General features: G+C 39.7%; 1 protein-coding gene across 1 annotated transcript in view; it reads right to left on the bottom strand.

Annotated features, from left to right (window-relative positions):
- Pdk3 (pyruvate dehydrogenase kinase 3) overlaps positions 1–18,526 on the bottom strand; it is a 63,187-nt gene that overhangs the window by 23,883 nt on the left and 20,778 nt on the right. The window contains exons 2-5 of the mRNA XM_048449790.3: positions 17,719–17,860; positions 12,037–12,108; positions 5,575–5,759; positions 4,026–4,115 (exon numbers count right to left, since the gene is read on the bottom strand). Coding sequence (XP_048305747.1) covers positions 4,026–4,115; positions 5,575–5,759; positions 12,037–12,108; positions 17,719–17,860 — 489 coding nt within the window. The remainder of the gene's footprint in view (positions 1–4,025; positions 4,116–5,574; positions 5,760–12,036; positions 12,109–17,718; positions 17,861–18,526) is intronic.

Genomic DNA, 18,526 nt, shown 5'->3' with positions numbered 1-18,526 from the left:
ATCCATAGCTCTGACTGTAAACCGTTTCATGACCTAGGACCTACACAGTTATTTTAATAAATTTATTTCTGGAGCTAGAGTGAGTCTGCTACTTGTAACCTGAGGAGACCAAATTGAAAGCATAAGATATTATTTCTGAGCTGAAATAATACCATGCACTCAGAGGCCATTTGTATGCTATCCCACTAAGCAATAATAACATAAAAATGACATGGAGAAGTTAGCATGGCTGAGGAAGTCAACTTTTGTGATAAAGCAAAGATTTAAGTTTGTATCTTTGAAATACTCTCATCACAGAATTTTCCTTTTGATTGTCTGGTTCCTTTTACAAAGAAAGGAGTGAAAGGGTCACCATGAAAGGCTCCTCCCAAGGATAATAGGACTCACTTTACAACACTAATTCTAGCATTCACTCCGGAGTCTGTAATTCACAGATGTATAAAGGTAAAAACTAATGTGCTGAATAAGCCACAAGGAGGCGTGCTTAAGAGAGTTCTATATTCAGTTACTGCTATGCTGGATACACCCCCACTTGTATACCTTTATACAACTATCTACTCAAAAATAAAAACGCACTCTTAACCCTCTACGTAAGTTTTCTGTAGTCTGTCTCAAAAAGCCTAAGTATGCAATCAGTTTTAGTTCATTAAAACTTGTGAAGGCTGTAAGACACATGTGTGCACATACCAGCACATGAATGTACACCACATACATATATGGTCATCTGGAGTAGATATTTAATTATGCTTAAACCATGTAAGCTCTTCACAGTTAAGGAAACAAGAAAAAGTTCCGGAGGTGCAGAACTGTAGTAACAGTGCTCTAGGGGATCATGCAGAAGGACAAGTTCAAGGCCTGCCTGGGCTACAGAGTTGAGTTCAGAGAAAGCATGGCAACTTAAATGCTCAAAGTAAAAAAATGGAAAGGGGTTCAAAATATAGTTCAGTTGCACAGTGTTTCCTCAGGACGTGAGAGACCCTAGGTTCGATTACCAGTGTTAAAAAGGAAACCTTTATAAACGTAGCTACTTTTAAAGCACCTGGACGTGAGGGAAGGTTGCCACAAAGTGGATCATGAGCATGTGGCTTTGCAGCAGTGCACATCTGAAAGCCCCTCCAATTCTTCTGAACTTAAGGAAGAGGCTGCTGAGAGATGGAAACTACGGAAAGATTCCCAGAGAACAGAGAATGATCAGTCTTCCCTCCTCAGCTCATTAGGATGCTGGCAGGATGTGGACATGTGCGTGTGCGTGTGCGTGTGTGTGTTGGGGGAAGTCGAATGGAGTATGGGGAGTGACAGTCATTGCTTCATTGCTTAGAGCTTCACCAAGAATCTAGGCTTTAGCTGTGTTCCACAAAAATCACACAATACAATGTAGTAAACTGTATTTGTAATACACTAGGCAGAAGATTAAAAATGGCAAAAGAGTAAAGATAAATCTGTGAGTGGGCTAAGTCTGGTGATGTAGGCCTATAATCCTAGCTACTAAGGCCACGACAGAAGGATCACATGTTCAAAGCCTACATGGGCTACAGAGTAAGTTCAAGGCTGGCGTGATAGACATGGCAAAAGCTTGTCTCAAAAAAAAAAAAAAAGAGAAGGCTAGGAATCAAGCTCAATGGTAAGGTGCTTGCCCACCATATCTAAAGTTCAGTCCCAGCACAGCAACAATAAGCTGTGAGTATTGGGAGCATGAGGAGAAAGGAAGAGACTGGAACTGTGAGGAAAAGGAACAAAGAAACTGATGCTTTATGCTTTGTGCTTAAGTCCCTTAAAGGCCATGTGTCAAATGGCCTCCAGATTGTGGTGTTACTGCAAGATGACAGAACCTTGGGGGACGGGGTATTAGGGTGAGGAAGTCAGCTCACTGATCTTGAAGGGGAATCTGGGACTCTGGCTCCTTTCTCCTTTTGTTTGCCAGCTACCATCGTCAAATGAGTAGCTTTGTTCTGGCATACACTTACTGCCACAATATTCTACATTGTCACAGCCCACAATGATGGGCCAGTGACAGTACACTGTACTAACATACATATTTTCTCATATAAGTTGATTTCCTTGGGGATCCTGTCACAACAATAGAGAGCTGACTGACAGTTTCTGGCTTATTTTCTTTCAAATATGTGTTGAACTATTCTAAATAATCTGCACTTAGCTTTTGGCATAAAATTCGCCACAAAAACAATGCAAAAGTTTCCGGCACACCTTGAAATTTTTATGCACAGGTTAGAGATCAACATAACAACAAGTAGTTAATACAGACTAAATAACAGAATATTGCTGGCAGTACCAGTCATAAAACTTAATTTCTTTCAACCTTAAGAGTCAAGTCACTGGGGAATTCCTCCTTGAATTCAAAGGATGCACTGTCGCATTCCCTAACCTCTTTGTACTATGAAAGCTGTTAACTTTCATCAAATTCCACAGATTCTTAGCTATAACTTTCCTAAAAATTAGTCAGATTTGATTTTGTAAAGAAACAGTGAGCTAATAAAAATGAGTGTTTTCCTAAGTTTACCACGAAGAATTTCAAACACGTGCCAAAGTGTAAACCACAGTATTATGAAACCCATGTATTCACCAAAGCCTCAACTATTCTGCACAGAGGCCTAGTCTTTTTTCATTCCCCATCCTCTAATTTTGAAGCAAATCCCTTATTTCAAACCATGTACAGACATTTACTATCTCCTGAAGCTTTAGCTCTAAAGCTATGACTAAAACCACCCCCACCATATCAGGACCACACCTAAAAACTAGACTTTGGAACTAGTTAATTCCAGTGTGCGCTATTTATTTATTTGTAGTTTCTTAAAAATTGTTATTTTATTTCATGTGTATGAGTGTTTTGCAAGTAGGTATGCCTGTGTACCTGGTGCCCCCCGAGGTCAGAAGAGGATGCTGAAGCTGGAGTTAGAGACGGCTGTGAGATGCACAGCTCTGAGATGCTATGTGAGTGCCGGGAAGAGAATCTGGACCTCTTCAAACAACTTAAGTCAGTGCTCTTAACAGCTGAGCCATCTTTTCAGAGCACAGTTTTTTAGTAATAAAATTTATTTAACAATTTTAAGTGCCTAAAATTTATCAAACCACAGAATATTTATAGAGTATCTAGCCCTACAGGCACTCTAAAGGGCTACATAACTTATCGAACAAGTACAGAAGTATTCCTTGGCCATCCATCAATCACAGTTGAAGAGAACAGGCAGAAGTGTGATGTGCTGGCTGGGCCTAGTTGCCTTAGAACTGAAATAATGTGAGTAAATGTCTTCTGACCCAAGAGTGACCCAGGCAGCCCCAGGAAAACATACTGGACAGGTAGTCCTCAGCAGTGGCTGCTCAAGAGCAGTCAGGGCCCTTGGTGAAAACCAGGAAGAGGCAGAGTCGTGTAAACTTATCACTGAGTGTTTCAAGTGAGATGAGAAGCAGAACAGGAAATGCAATCTGGGGAAGGAGATGGGCTGGGAACATGAATCTACCCAAAGTAAAAACTGGAACCTGGTGGGTTACAGCCAGTTGAGCTTTCCTGATAAAGCGTTTATTTTAAATGAATAATGGGGAACCCTGTTGCTCAAACTCAAAGTCCTCAGTTAATCTGGGATTTATGAGTACCTGGCCTATTCTACCCTGGGACTATTGGCATAGTGTCCATCCAGCTAAGCCCACTTGCTGTATACATCTAACACCATGAGTATACAACAGAAAGACATGTAGATTTGGAAAATGTGAACTTAGTTCCATTTTGTAACAAGGAAATAGTTAAAAATGATAGCAAGTCAAAATTTAGAACTTCCTGGAATCTACAACTATAACCCTGAGCAATAAAGGAGAAACTGGTATTTGAGCACTGGAAATTATTTGTCCTTTCCTGATGTAGAAATATTTCAGATTTGGACTAAGTGATTTATACCTGCCATGGCCTGATGAATCACAGACTACACAGCAACATAACCCTACAGCTGAGCTGCCTCAAATAAACCACAGTGCTATTTCTGCCATGGCCAGTGACACTGGGTTGGTATCCTTACCTTTCACCACATCGGCGACATTACAGGTGGGATCAATACTCCCTATGTGTTTAGGATGAGCAGGATTAGTGTCACCACCAAACAGAAGTGCTAAATGAACACAAAAGAGAATAAAAGGGATTGAAGCACAGCAAGCTGGGGTGCTCAGGCACAGCAAGAAATTCCAATTCTCTAAAAGCATCTTTTATTTTAAGAATCATTTTAGCATCTACAATGACTTAGAGCAATGTAAAACAGCTGATGGGTGAGCAAATACGTCAGCCAAAAAGGGGGAGGGAAGTGCTTTAAGTCCCATCAGCTGCAGTCAGTAGACCCTAAAGGAGCAGTGCATGTCCGGTGCCCAGGCCTTGCTCCCTCAGCTGATGGAAACTAGATCAAGACACTTCCACGCTCGGCAGGTAATCTCCCTGCTCAAGACTACTGCAGCCATTTATCCAAATCATTAAATAGTCACAATATGCAGTTTGGGCCATTTGTGAAGAACCTTCACTGGCAACACCGCAAATGCCTCAGGGTCTTTTTCAATTCTGTGCACACAAACAACATTTCTAGAAAAATACTTTATTTTACTCTACACAATAGTTGCAAACTTTTATTCCTAAATAAAAACCTAAAGAACCTGAAAAGAGAAAAAGGAACTCAAGCCAAATTTTTGTAGGTATACGTTATATTAAATCATTCAACACTTGGAAAATTGCCACTGTCTCAGTACATTAGCTGGCTAATATTTAGGTTCCTTTTTTCTATAAATTGTCATATATTTTGTTTCTAAAAACACATAAATACATACATAAGAGTTCCATTAAATTTGTCTATCTAAATAAATCAAATGAGTTTTAAAAACCAAACAAAAATAAGTAAAGCAAACAAAACATGCTTTGTCCATGCTCTGATTCAGCGAGGATGACTCCAAATATATGGATGCTTTTTCCTTAGAATTAAAAAAAAAATGAACCAAGGTGACAACACTAGAAATCAGTCAAGAAGTTCTTTGTGTTGAGGAGAATTTTAGATTATAGCCCTGTCTATTAGCATGGGGAACAGACTAAAGCTCTCAATGTGGCATCATGGACTGATAATCATACTTCGTCGGATTTTTCCTACCACTGCAGAATAAAGGGAATTGTTTATATACCCAACATGCCATTCAATAGTCACAGTTTTGATGGTTTTAAAACTAAAAAAGAAAATGCATGTATGGATTAAGAAAAAATACTACCAGGTACATCAAATTATGGAGAATGAACATGGCTGCCATTAAAACCAGTCCTTTGAATCCACAGCAAAGCAGCAGCAGAGCCCGAGAGAGCCAGTGCTCCCACCTCTACTGTCAGCATCACAGAGTCTTCCAAGGACAGCTTTGAATTAAGAACACTGCTTAACAGATTTTTACAATAGGAAGGATTCACTATGAAAAATTGAACTAGAAATGAGATTTCTACAGTCAAAAGTCTAAGTCAGTAGATTAAAAGTGAAGCAAAACCAAGACTTTTCAGAAAAATCAATTTGGTTACCTTCTTAAAACTGGACCCAACATAACCCAACTTACTGTGTTGGTTAATAAGCATGCGGAAAGAAATGCGGTTGGTATAAAAACGATCCAGGAAATACTGGATGTTACTGCTAATAAATGGATCAAAACCGAACTTTTCCTTGTACTCAATCACGCCCTGGGCCATTGTAGGAACAACATCGTTGTGTCTGTTTCGGATGTTAATCAGAACATGGAGAAAGCTGTGTGGGAAGGAAACAAAATGTGGTAAGCGTGGATTTCCCAGGCCGAAACACATTGCCCACTTCTGTCTAGTTAGCTCTGGTACTCCTTATAACTATAAACATTACATTTACCAGATAGTAAAGGAAGTAGTCAAAATATTAAAACCTAACCCAAGCTTTGGTTTGAAACTTACTACCAAAATTCCTTCAGAGCTACACAAAGTAGCCTAGTAAAGTTTAAAAATAAGTTGAAATAAATTCTTAGGAATGCACTTACATTTTGGAGTTCTATAAATATTTTTTGACTAAAGAATTACAGAACATATCAATGTTTCTTCTGACAACATAAGGACAATCTGACAAAGTCTCTAAGGACTTAGAAATGGAGTCTTAAAGCAAGAGCTTCTTCTCTGAATAAAGAATATCAAACATTTTATGAGCAAAAATTTAAAATAATCTCCTTCCAGTAGTAAAACATGTTAAAATGTAGATATAAAAACTCAATGATAATAAACTTATTTGCTGGGAGCAATGGCACATACCCATCGTTCCAGATACTCAGGAGGCAGAAGCAGGAGGGTACTTGAGCCACGCTGTTTAAAACTAACCTGGACAATATAGGAAGACACCCATCTCAAAATCAAACACACCAATCATTTTCAAGTATTCTGGCACATTATTGTAAAAATGTATAAAGAAGGGACTGAAGAGATGGCTCGGTAGTCAAGAACACTGGCTGCTTTTCCAGAGGAACTGGTTTACATATTGTGGTGGCTTGAATAAAAATGGCCCCCAAAGACTCATATTTCAATGCTTAGGGAGTGGCACTATCAGGAGATGTGGCCTTGCTGGAGAAGTGTGTCACTGGGGGCTTTAGGGTTTCAGATGCTCACGTCCAGGCCCAGTGTCTCTCTCTTTTCCTGCTGCTGCCTGTAGACTCAGATGGAGAACTTTCAGTTCCTTCTCCAGCACCATGCCTGCCTGCCTGCCGTCATGCTTCCTCCCGTGATAATACTGGACTAGACCTCTGAAACTCTAAGCAAATGCCAACTAAATGTTTTCCTCTCTAAGAGTTGCTGCGGTAACAGTGCACAGCAGACACACACTGGCTCACAACCATTTTTAAGTCCAGTCCCAGGGGAGTGTGACACCCTGTTCTGGACTCCATGGGTACCAGACACCCATGTGGTACACATTTTGTAGACAAAACACCCATACACATAAAATAAAAAAAATAAAAACTTTAAAAACATGTATAAAGAATATGAAATATCACGACTTTAAGAACAGGAAAATAAGTCAAGCAATGAAATCAGGCTCTAAGGCTGAGTAAGTAGCTGTGCACCAAAAATTAGCATATTAAGAATATAACAATGTGGGGTCTGGAGAGATGGCTCAGCAGTTAAAGAGTACTGATGGCCCTTCCAGAGGATCCAAGTTCAATTCCCAGCACCCATGTGGCAGCTCACAACTGTGTGCGGTTCCAGTTCCAGGGGATCTGACACCCTCACACAGATATGCATACAGGGAAAAACATCAATGCACAAGAAATAAGAATAAATTTTTAAAAAGAATGTAACAATGAACTCAGTAAGGAAATGATTAAACTGATTCTGTCAGAGGGCTAATCATATACCAATTTCAAGTCATAAACTGAAGAGTGAGACTGGGGAGATGGCTTAGGAACAATGTGATGAGGACCTGTACCCACATGAAAGCCAGGTGTGGCAGCACATCTCAGTAACTCAACAGCCAGCGGAGTAGAGAAAGGTGGATTCCAGGGGATTTCTGGCCAGCTAGTCTAGTCAAAATATCAAATTCCTGTTCAGTGAGAGAGCCTGTCTGGAAAAATTAGGAGAGCATGATCAAGGAAGACACTTGATGCTAACCTCTGATCGCCACATGAAAGCACACACATACACATGTATATGCATAAACCATACACAAAAATTAATTTCTTTTTAAAAAGATAAAAATGTTGAGTAAAATCACAAGCAATAAAGAAAATCCACTGAATCAAGTATGCAGCTAAAATGAAGAGGGCTGTTCTAAGCTTATTAGCAACAGGAGAAACACATGACACGAAGAAAAGAGATGACAGAATTTCAGAAGCACATGGATGAATGAAAGAACCACAAGAGTCCTTAGACTTGGTGAAGATGAACATCTTAGTGAGAAACTAGGAAAAGGACCTGTATTAGTGGGGAAATCTAGGAAAAAGCAAGCACAAATGCCAATCAATTTACCGGCACAAAAGCAAAGTAAAATAACACAATGTGAAACTGTTCTTTATTAGGATGGCAAATAATAAGCAGTGTAGGTTGCGTGTGGGCGCTAAATGGAACATTTTCTAAGGGCAACTTAACCAAATATAGCTGAAGTCCAAAGAAGCTAATTCCACTTCCAGGATCAAGGCTGGAGAAACAGCTGAACAACGTGAATAGTTGTTTTGAAAAACTGCTTTCATACACATACATGCATACTCATACATAGAGAACAGGAGTGGGGGAGACATGAGAGAAAGAAAACAAAAGCTGTTTGGAGAGATGCTGTTTGGGCCAGCAGGATGACTCAGAGGATCCTGCACTTGCTGGGGAAGCCTGGTGACCTGTGTTTGGATCCTGCACTTGCTGGGGAAGCCTGGTGACCTGTGTTTGGATCCTGCACTTGCTGGGGAAGCCTGGTGACCTGTGTTTGGATCCTGCACTTGCTGGGGAAGCCTGGTGACCTGTGTTTGGATCCTGCACTTGCTGGGGAAGCCTGGTGACCTGTGTTTGGATCCTGCACTTGCTGGGGAAGCCTGGTGACCTGTGTTTGGATCCTGCACTTGCTGGGGAAGCCTGGTGACCTGTGTTTGGATCCCTAGAAGCCACAGAAAAGAAAGGCGAAGACTAACACCCAAGCCTACCCTCTGATGTACACATATAAGATGACAAACACCTATCCACATGTACCATATACTCATACATACAAACAAATCATTTTTAAAAGCTACAAACCAGTCTAAACTTCAATAGTAGTGGGGCAAATTACATGACCTATTAGTAGAAGAATTAATAATATACGCTGGGCAGTGGTGCACTCAGGAGGCAGAGGCAGGTGGATCTCTGAGTTCTGAGACCAGTCTGGTGTGAGTTCCAGGACAGCCAGGGCTGCTACACAGAAAAAAAAAACTGTCTCAAAATGCCAAGTGAGTGTGTGTGTGTGTGTGTGTGTGTGTAAGTGACAACTACATGTTACACCATAACAATGACAGACTCTGTTACAGAGCAGTGTCCCCAAAAGATTATGTCCCCTGGCAAGGCTGCAGTCATCTTAAGTTTGTATGAGGATACTCCACAGTGTTCACACAAACTTCTCATGATGCATTTCTCTAAAGATATCACTCATTAAGAGATGCATGATTATATTGTGAAACTATTAATAATGGCCAAGAACTATTACAGATACTTATTTTTATAAAATCTGCCGAGTGGTGGTGGCACATGATTTTATCCCAGCACTTGGGAGACAGAGGCAGGTATAACTCTGTGAGTTGGAGGTCAGCCTGGTCTATGGAGTGAATTTCAGGACAGCCAGGGCTACACAGAGAAATCTCATCTTGAAAAACCAAAACAAATAAACAAACAAAAACAAAAACCCTACACTCATGCAATATGAATGTTTAGGGTAAATAAGGGTATAAGAAAATGTTAGCTGTGCTTGTCCACTAGTAATGGAAATTTGGGATAAGTTTTTTACTTAAGTCTTATTTTTATGTCAATGAAATATTTCTGTAACAAATATATACATACAATGACAGCAAAGATGAAAACCTCTAAAATTAAAAGTTCACAATTAGCCAGGCTTGGTGGCACACATCTTTTGTCCCAGCACTCAGGAGACATAGAAAGATAAGTCTCTGGGTGCAAAACCAACCTGATCACTGCAACAATGAGACCCTGTCTCAAAAACAAAACAAAAAAAGCCCAAGTTCACAATTATTCACAAGAAATTTTACAATGGATAATTTTTCCTTAGGTACCTCTTTTCAATGTATTTATAAATTAAGTATCTGTAAAATGAATAATGCTTTAGTGTGCAGAAACGTCTTTACTTGCAGAGGCTTACTTTAGCGGATTCTCAAAATACCTCCCTACCCACCTGGGCTTTTCTATATCCCTCATGATGCTCCATGTGATTTACATAGATGACCCCCCAGCTGAACAGGAAGGCTGTCACCAGGACACTAGCTCACTGCTCACCTCTTCCTTTACTAACGCATAGAGCTTCTCAAGTCTCAACTAGTTGCATAAAGCCTGTAAGTTCTCAAAACTCACCGAGTGACAACTACTGCCATGAAAATCTAGCACACGCTGGATTCAGTATAATCCATTTCCATAAATTGTCATTGATGGGAATTTTGTTACAGAGACAGGACTCCAGAAAAACCATAACAATGAATAATTGTGTACTTCTCCAAATCTCTATCTTCAAATATAGAGCCAGAGGCCAGCTTCACTTATCATATTTCCCAGATCCATTAGAGAAAATACAACTGAACCTGAGCTTCTCCTGGCTGGAAGCAGCCATTTTGGCAGTATTGCATAACACAAAGAACCAGAACACTAACAGAAAGGAACCATGACTCATAGGTGCTCTGCTATGCAGTGTCACAACCTTGAGAACATTCTTCCACGCTTCTGACCTCCATAGCTCCTCCTTTGTGAATTCACGTCTGGGTGGGAAAATGCTCCAAGATTGTTTGTGTAGTACTGCACTTCCCTAATTCTTTTATGGGACATTCCAAGTCAAGTGTTTGTCTCACAATTATATGGATTAAGTTCCATATAATTACAATTAAAGAAAGTTCCCGGCACAACAGACTACTCGGAGCGTTCATTTTTTATACCCAAAACAGGGAGAAATTAGGGTAGAGAGAATTTCTCTTGGAGAAATACCCCCACTCACAGCTATGTTTTGCTGGAGAACAAAAATGGAAAACAGAAATACTTTCCAGTAACATGAGAACTCAGTAGTCTTTCTGCATTGTGATAGCAAATAATTTGAGTTTTATATAAACACCACACACACACACACACACACACACACACTTACACACACATACTTTTATGTTTCTCTAAAAGAAAATCACTATGGTTTTCTAAGATCAACTGTAATACTCCATTGGAAAATATGTTTTAAGTCGATGGACTAGGTAGATAGATAATCATGTATATTTATTTCATGTATATATGGAGGCTACTGCATTCTTAAAACTACCACTAGATGGAACATTCACTACAATGCTTATATTAAGCTGATGTCCAGTTCACCCTGACTAAATATATTAAGAATTATGTCATGTAGTATTAAATGAAGTTTCATTATTCTTTGTGTACTATACTAAATTTTTAAATTAAAAAAATTCAATAATGTCACTGCCCACAAAACAAAAATTAAAACTTTGGTCTGAATTCTAGTTTTTTGTGTCCTCGTGGTGTGGGAAGTCCTTCTGTCTATCTGTTGCTTTTATTGGTTAATGAATAAATAAGCTGCTTTCAGCCAGTGGCTTAACAGAACATAGCCAGGCTGGAAGAGATATAGAGAGAATAGGTGGAGTCAGAGAGAAGCCTTGTAGTCACCAGAGGGGAAAGACACGAGCTGCCAGCTGGAACCTTGCCAGTAGGCCACGAGCCTCATGGTAAAATATAAAATAATGGAAATGGGTTAATTCTAGATGTAAGAGCTAGCTAGCAACACTGTTAAGTCATTGGCTAAGAGTGATTTAAATAATACAATTTCTGAGTGATTATTTCTAGTCAGGGTGGTTGGGAAACGAACGAACGGCCTCCTACAACATTCTCAGATGTGTGTAGTATGTGTGCATGTTACATGAGTACATAATTCTCACGCACATACATATGGAGGCCATGTTGTTTTCCTTATTCACTCTCTTCTCTTATTTGTCAAAACAGGGTCTCTCTGAACCTAGAAGTCGCTTATTTGGGTAGTTTAGCTAGGCAGCTAAACTTAAGAGCTCACATTTTGTGGCAGTTTAGCTCCCAGCTTCCCCTGAGACTCCCGAATACTAGAATTACAGGCAGGTTGCCATACCTGCCCAATGTTCATTTGACTACTGCAGATCCAAATTCAGGTTCTCACACTTACGCAGGTTATGTTAAGCAGTTTAACTAATGAGCCATCTCCCCAGCCATGAGTTACAATTCTTGAGACCCAATAGCATGGGTTCCATTTATGAAAATATTCTTTTGCCTAGGTATTTTTACTTTCAGGTAAATTGTATCATACTTACTTATCTAAAACCCGTGGGTCTTCTGGGCTCTTGTTTTCATATTCTAAAAGTTCAAGGAAGCTCTGCATGTACCTAAAAAAGGAAAAGCACAACATTAGCTGCCTGCCTAACATCCTTTCCCTTTTAGAAGAGTATCCCAAGTTTTCATTCAGGTTTTACCCATTCCCATATACAGCTCAAGTACTTCAGGCTAACTTGAGTCCCCCAAAGCACGCAGGTAGTTCCATCTTTCTCTGAGAGTTCCATTTACTCTTGTGAGGAATTACTTATCAGTCCCATGGTCCTATGAATTGGGTACATCCCTGAGTTAGGAATAGGCCTAAATCTTCCAGTCAGGTTGAAAGAAGTACACAGAAGGACTGCTGGAGGTCTTTGAGAAAGAAACTGACTTCTCTGCTCTTGTACAGTGTGCTGTATGAACAGGAAATCTGCAACTGCTGAAGGCAGTATGCCACCTAGAAGGAAGGTCATCTGAAAACAAAGCCAACACTATAAAAACAGATTTAATAGCTTCATGGTTTCTAATTCAACTAACAAAAAAAGCTCATCCTCTGACTGGCCCTTGTAGCTGTACAAGCAGGTTCAGAGTGCTGTCTGCTATTATAAATGCATCCTAACTAGTACTCCAAGTGTACAGTTTGGTTACTCAAAAAATACATACATTATTTATTTTTATTTTATGAGAATTGGTGTTTTGCCTGCATGGATATCTATGTGAGGGTGTCAGATCTTGGAGTTACAGACAGCTGTGAGTTGCCATGTGGGTGTTGGGAATTGAATCCGGTCCTTGACTGAAGAGGAGTCAGTGTTCTTAACTGCTGAGCCATCTCTTCAGGCCCTCAAAAAAAATTTTTTTTAAGACAGGGTCTTACTATGTAGCCTTGGCTGACCTAGAACTTGATATTTAGACAAGATTGACCTTGACCTCATAGAACTCCACCTGGTAACTGCCTCCTGGATTCAGGAATTAAATAAAGGCATGCACCACCACACCTGGTAAAAAGAACATCAAATTTTAGTAAGTGCTTCAGTTTGATCCTGAAGTGTAGACCAAGAATAAAGAAGGCTCCTTCTCTGAGCAAAATTAACTTCATCAATATGTATTAGAGAAATGCATGTTAGGCCCTCAGGAAAAGATTCTGGATTGATCTTGGTATTTCTCAGTAAGAGCCAATAAAAAAAAAGTGTACAACGTTCTAATTCTTGAGTCTTAGTAACATGTGCCACACATGAACAAAGCCAGGCAAGCTCTAGCCCTTTCCAAAGGGAGCAATCATTCAGAGAGGAAAGTTACAAATGCAAAAGGAGCCAAGATTCCAGTAAATCACAGCATGAAAGGAAGTGGGAAGACTACAGGTAGCCGAGGGGACAGTGGCGGAGTCACTGCTCCACATACAGCTCACTCTTAAAGCCAATGCCAGAAACACACAAATACATGATCCTAAACTGGATTCCTAAATCAAGACAGGATTTAAAAAAAACAGGAGCATTATTAAGATAACTACTAAAATAATTACAAGTGTTACCTATTAGGAAATATTGCTATATCAACGATAAACTTCTAAATACGACAATTATATCACGGTTTTCTACGAGTTATAACCAGAGATACACATGTTAAAGTATTTGGGGGCAAAGGAACATAATGGCAACTTCAATCCAAATGTTCAATCCATTAACAGTAATGAATGTTTGTGTGATGTCAATCTTAAAAAGGGACAATATGAAAGAATTTCAAAAAAAAACCACTGATATTTGGGAAGAGCATTACAATGAGAAATAACACACTAACAGGAGTCATGGGTATGTTCAAAGGGCACCTCCTTGGAGACTCCTTGAGTACACTTCTAAAATCCCTCCTATGTTGACCTGCTTCTTTTCCCACTCTCTTTCCCAGCTTTCCCTTTCTTCTGTAATGGCACACTGTTAAACACGGATGTTATTTTATTCATCTTGCTTCCTCTTTAATACCTAAGACACAGCAATACATGATAGAAGAAAGAAAAATTGTACAGACAAGGGGACTTTCTTTATAAGGCTGCAGGTGCCTCTGGACAAGATTGTAAACCCAGACTCTTGTGCTAGCCACTAACAGGAAACCATGCAGAAGAAATCTTCCTTAGTAACTCCCTAGTTCTAGCAACTCCGCTTTCATCCTGACAACTTTCACATTTCTTTCATGCATGTGTGTGTGTGTCATATAATACACACATAATCGTATCTCTCTTCCCATTCAAGGGAGGAAAGAGAACATAAACATGAATTATGAAAGAGAAAATATAACCAAATGTTATCAATGAAGCTGAATAAAGGTATATGGCAATTCTTTCTACTATTCTTGCAATTCTTAAGTAGGAAATTATTTTTCAAAAAAGAATATGTAAGAACAAAAAGAAATGGCATGCAGATAGTCTTAAGTAGACATGGACAATGGGGTACAAAGATTTAACATAGTAATCTGAGTCCTATTTTACTTTGTCAGTTTGTGTGTGTGCATATACATGTATGTATGTATGTATGTGTATGTATCCTTTTGATGCATATCATATATTATATATCAAATATTATGTATATATTATATATGTTTGATATATAGATATATTTGATATATCTATATATCAAAAGGAAATTTGGTATTTACTCCTGGCTCCTGATACATTTCCTAAACCTTCAAACTTACAGAATGACAGGAGTATCTTTTGCTACTCATAAGAAGCATCTATTGCTCACATTTGAGTTATTCTAATGATGTTGCTTAGGGTGGGGCCTTTAGACAAGTGTCAACACAAGGGTGGGGCCTTTAGACAAGTGTCAACACAATCAGAACAATGCTGCAAGTGACTGGGGAGCTGTAACTTTTGTTCTAATCCCCAAACTCTGTGGAGGTATGAGGTCTGGAAATGAAACTCTATAAAAACTCTTGAATTAGGAGATTCTGAGATCTTTGTGTTGAACACCTGGAGGCGCCAACAGAGCATACTCAAAGAGGGCTATATAGCTACAGCAACATTTTGTCTGATATATTTCTATCATTTTTGCTATTTCTGAATTATATCTTTAAATCTACCTTTAAATATAAACAAAGTGACTTCCTGAATTCTGTAATCCACTTGAGCAAATTATGAACTTCAAGAGAGGGGCGTGGAAACTCAATGTCCAGCCAGTCAGTCTAAAGCATAGACAGGGCATCTGAGGTGTAGTACCAGTCTTGGGGAACATAGACCTTAAACTGTGGGCTCTGTGCTGACTTCACTTACTTAGTATCAGGATTGAACAGAGTTGTTGGTGTCTGGAATGTTAGTTAATGTTGGAAAGCAACTCAGAGACAGCAATTCACTTGGAAGTTCCTGAAGTAACTGCTACATAAGCAATGGGAATGATTTAATTGTTACCACTTACTGGACTTACTGGATCAAAGGACTTGACCTTGCCTACCTAAAATGCTCAAATAGAATCCTCAATACCTTGTCTACCTAGAATCCTCAACATTGTCCCTGACAATGACTTTTACTTTCTACAGCAATATTTCCAATGATGGTCTTGAAGCAATAAAGAAATCTCACACAAACAAGTATTTGTTGCTTCTTCGTTCTAAAACAAGCCATGAGTCCAGAGCAGAATGTAACTACGGTATCAAATGCATAGTCGTTGTTTCTCTGATCTTTCCCACAACCTAAGGACTACGCACCTCATAGGAGTTTCTGCTTTTCTGGAAAGGAGGCTAGACAGTGAACCTGTAAGATCATCTAAAAATGTGGGTAGTGGAGGAAGTTCCCAGTGAACGTGTCAGTATCAGATGAAGTCCTGAGTGAATGAATGGTGTTGACAAGAACATGGCCATGTCGAGGACACCAACGCCTCAGACCCATGGCAATGGCAGAGCCATTCCCTAGTCCATGTATGGATGTTGACAGTGTGTACAGAAAATGCCCACTGAAGTTTCTTCCTCCCAGATATTTACACCTCAAGACTGCTCCTCTACAGAGATCCCCTACCGAGAACAGCTAAACTTGAACTACACTCCTTATTTGGCTCTATACAAGAAATCCACCTCTTCAATTCAGGAATGACATTGATACAACCCCATCAGAATATGTGACTCGACTGGCTTTTCTGTATGTGTCTATCATTTTCTTCATTCCCCATCACCTGAGTTAGGCCAATCCCTAGGCCATGCATGGTCATAGCATAAAATAGTGCTTCTCATAAGAACTTCACATCCTTGGGAATGCTGTTGAATGTCCATTCTCTAGCAGAGGCCAGGCCACCACAAACTCTCTGAATTCAGCTCCTTTTCCAGCTCATGGTGTTTTCTTCTGATGTTCTCCTGCTCCTGTGTACCAGTCACTTCCACCCACCCATCAAGGAACAGTACAAGACCAAAGCCAGCATTTCCTGCCCCTTTCATTCTTACACCACTGTTCCTGATCAGCAACATGTATGCCACCTCATCCCTACAGTCCTCCTGCTTTCTCCAGACATTCCCATAATGCTTCTAGCAGAGTAGAGCAAACATGCAAACCTGTCTAAAAACACACCACCTTTTCTTACAGCCTCCCACTCAGTGACCTCACCTAGGGAGGAAAGTCGTCACAAACTCCATTCCCTCTATGAGGGAAGGCATGCTTTACAATCAGCAGTACAACTGACTTAACTTGGTTTTAAAATTTTTCATATGTGCAGATGCAGCACAGCATGGAACTGATACTATTTCCATGTGAGGTTCCCTACAATGATTTGACCATTCAATCATTTCCTTCATGGAAGATGTTTAAAACAAAAACAAAAGAAGCAAGGCTGAAACTTACTAAAAGTAGAAAATGTCTCCCTATCCAAAGGAGAGCAAATGGGTTAGGCATGTAGCTCAACTGATAGAGGGCTTGCCTAGCACGCTATTTTGTCAAAGTTGTGTTTCAATCCCTAGCAGCTGGGCATGGTGGCACATGTAGGTACCAATACTCGGGAGGGAAGAGAATCAGAAATGCAAGGTCACCTAAGCAACAAATTGAATTCAAGGCCAGCCTGGGATACAGGAGACACTGCCTCACTTTTTAAAATGAAAACAGGTCCACTGATGCCTGGCCACTGCATTGCCATTCCTTTATATTATTCTCTAATTATTCTTTTGGTTTTTAAAACAGGGTTTCTCTATGTAACCACCATGACTGTCCTGGAACTTGCTTTGTAGAGCAGGCTGGCCTTAAACTCACAGAGATCCACCTGCCCCTGCCTCCTGAGTGCTGGGATTAAAGGTGTGCATCACCACCACCTGGCTAGTCTTAATTTTTTTCAATAAAGCAACCAAGTGTATAACAAGAGAAACAATGAAAAGTTAAGAAATTATCTTTTTTTTCAAAGATACTTTCATTAAACACTTTTAAGATGAAACTTTTTTTATGATTTTTGAAACAGCGCTTCTCTGTGTAACAGCTCTGGCTTTCCTGGAACTTGTTTTGTAGACCAGGCTGGCCTCTGCCTCCCAAGTGATGAGATTGCAGGTGTGCACCACCACAGCCTGGCCAGTTTTTAAATGAATAGTTAGAAGAAAAGCATTTAAATGCAAGTAAAACCCAGCTATCCTGAATGACTCAGCCCCAGAAAGACAGTATGTACACTTCTGTGGAAAATGGTGTCAATGCCAAACTGTTCAAGCATTGTAGGGTGATCAGAACATTTACTCACCAGCTCTGAACTAATCCTACTGAAGGGCGATTCAACAAGTTATCCGGCAAAAGGTTAACCTCTCTCATCGTGTTAGCCAGTCGGACAGGAAGCTCCTTACGCAGAAACATATATGAGGTTTTTTCACATGCATTATCTCTACCTATTAAGATGAAAACAATTCCATAAAATTAACATCCAGAGACATAAAATGCTCTCATGTTAGCAGAATTATTACTGGTCAGGAAAAGAAAATTAAGTAATATAACAATGTCTAGCTAAAATTTTCTTCCCTGAAATAGCAAGTTTAAGGAAACCACTTAATTAGAAGAGAAAAAGAACATTTATTCCAAGAGGCAACTTGGAAAGTGATTTTTTTTTTCTTAACACAAGTACGTACCTAGTGTTACCAGCCACAATATAAAAGTGACCTGGGATAGAATTTGAGTTTGTTTTCAAATAAACACTGTGGGAAATTGCCAAGTACGGAAACAGTACAACATGTAAATCCACTCCTGCTCATAGTGGTTTGCTGGGTGGCAACGTGATCCGTTCATTCTGTAAAGATTCCTATGTGTGCCAACCATTTGTTAAGATTTTTCTTCCAATGTTTCTTTAGGAAACACTCCTCTGCTGCCCTGGAAGCAGACGCTCTGTGATTCCAAGTAAAGGGCTCTAAGCCACAGGACTATTATGTCCCAAAGAAACAGTTTACAATGTATTCCCAGGTCAATGATCCACTATGACAAGTTCAAGAAGGCAAAACACATCATATGGAAGGTCAGGGAGGCAAGGCAGGCATGACAGTCAAGTAACATGTGACTCCTCC

This window comes from Myodes glareolus, chromosome X (assembly GCF_982192425.1).
Source record: "Myodes glareolus chromosome X, mMyoGla1.1, whole genome shotgun sequence".
In the NCBI taxonomy this organism is placed as follows: Eukaryota; Metazoa; Chordata; class Mammalia; order Rodentia; family Cricetidae; genus Myodes; species Myodes glareolus.
This window is presented reverse-complemented; position numbering and strand designations above follow the sequence as displayed.